Genomic DNA, 1,823 nt, shown 5'->3' with positions numbered 1-1,823 from the left:
GCATAACCATAAAAACCAGTATCATTAATCAGGATTAAGAGAGAAAATGAAATCATTACCTTTTCGTCAATGAATTTCGCCCAAAATCGAGCAACAGCCTTCTCATAAGGATCCTGTGGCAAAATCGGAACTCCTTTCCAGACATCATCAATGTACTCAACGATCACAAGAGATTCCGAGATCGACTTTCCGTTGTGCACCAGCACCGGTACCTTCTTATGAACCGGATTGTACTTGAGAAGGTCGGCACTCTTGTTACTCAGATCYTCYTCGAAGTTYTCATACTTGATTCCCTTGAGATTCAAAGCAATTTTGACTCTGCAGACAAATGGACTTCCTCCAACAGCATACAACTTCACTTCGTCCGCCATATTTTTCGATTCAATCGCAGCAACACCTAGTTTCCGGCTGAGTTTTGGGATATGGTAGTGTCCTATGAATATACCGGTGAAGGTTTGGTGCTTATATAGTGCCGGGAGTTGTTGTTGAGCGTTTAAATGGCATAATAAGCAATTATAGACAATCAAGCTATTATATGTTGTACCATATGTAGCACAAGTTGTACGTTACATTGGAATCAACAACAATAAAATACTAGTGTGAATGCTTCGTCGGATAACGACGAAAACTAATTAATTTATTTACTAGGAAAGTGGGGTCACATCCACAGAAATCTAGAAAAATAAAAAAACACGAATCTTCTAATAATCATTTATATATATATATATATATATAAAAGGGGTAGTAATATAATAAATCATATATAATCAATGGATTCGTGGTAAAATCCATATAAACTCTTGAACCATTATCGTAAAATCTTGAATCTTTATCGCCCTATAAAAAAATTTCAAATGAATATTCAAATCTGTGGACCGAGGAGAAAGGGGGCTCAGCGGGAAGAGGTAATTCATGATTTCTAAATCGAATAGATTTTTGATTCGATTTAGAAAATTACTTCTATAGTTATTTGTTTATACTATGGGGCCGTACACGTCATGGGCATCTTGCTTTTCTATGTTCCGGTCTGTTAGGATGCTTCAGCTGCATACATCACTGGCGTATTGTGCCGGTTCTTTTGAGTAATATATCTGGAAATGCCCGTTGATGCTGGTCCAATTGCCGTTTTTGTTTCTGTATTCCTGATTCTTTTGGTTACTCACTGGAAACGCGGGTCTAAAGTTTAGATAACGAGAGTCGTGTGAGATGAAAGTCTCATGCACGGTTTTGAATGAGAGAAAGAAGTGAGGAATCCTCTTTTCGACTCTAACTCTCCCACTCCAGTCGTTAWTTGATTGACCTCCTCCTTTCTTTAATATCCAGGAGGTCAAATTCAGATTACTGTTCAAGTTAGTGCTATTGGTTCTAAGCCATCTCTGGCGATTAATCAACAATTCGAAGTGCTTTTCTTGGCTCTATATCCAACGAATATATATATATATATATATATATATATATATATATATATATAGTTTGTTTCAAATACAACCTATCGCATTTATACAACCAATGCAACTCAATAAATTGAGATATTTATGGAAATGATGAGAGCTCATTTATTATGATTTGAATATTTATGGAAGATAAATATGGTTCATTAATTATAATCAATATTTTATATTAGGAAACAATTAAAAATTCTATGAAATCACATATTAATCAAATGAAATGAACGGTTGAGATTGGGTTGTATTGATTGCACAAATGTCAAGGGTTGTATAATATATATATATATATATATATATAGGGGCTTAATCAAATGAGAACTAATTAGTTTGTGGTAACTGTGAGAACCAATATTAACCACAAATCAATAGATAAAT

The 1,823-nt window shown here is 34.5% G+C and overlaps 1 protein-coding gene across 1 annotated transcript; it reads right to left on the bottom strand.

The window, feature by feature from the left end:
* Positions 1-16: 16 nt before the first annotated feature.
* LOC112505059 (probable glutathione S-transferase) lies at positions 17-457 on the bottom strand (the record flags this gene model as incomplete). The annotated part of the gene is made up of 1 exon (XM_025109014.1): positions 17-457. A coding segment is annotated over exon 1 (355 nt), but the record flags the coding sequence as incomplete, so codon positions are not given.
* Between the last annotated feature and the right edge of the window lie 1,366 nt (positions 458-1,823).

Source organism: Cynara cardunculus, unplaced genomic scaffold (assembly GCF_001531365.2).
Source record: "Cynara cardunculus var. scolymus isolate 2C unplaced genomic scaffold, CcrdV1 Un_Scaffold_8168, whole genome shotgun sequence".
NCBI classification, from domain to species: Eukaryota; Viridiplantae; Streptophyta; class Magnoliopsida; order Asterales; family Asteraceae; genus Cynara; species Cynara cardunculus.
Note: the sequence above shows the minus strand (reverse complement) of the source record. Positions and strands in the feature narration are given on the sequence as shown.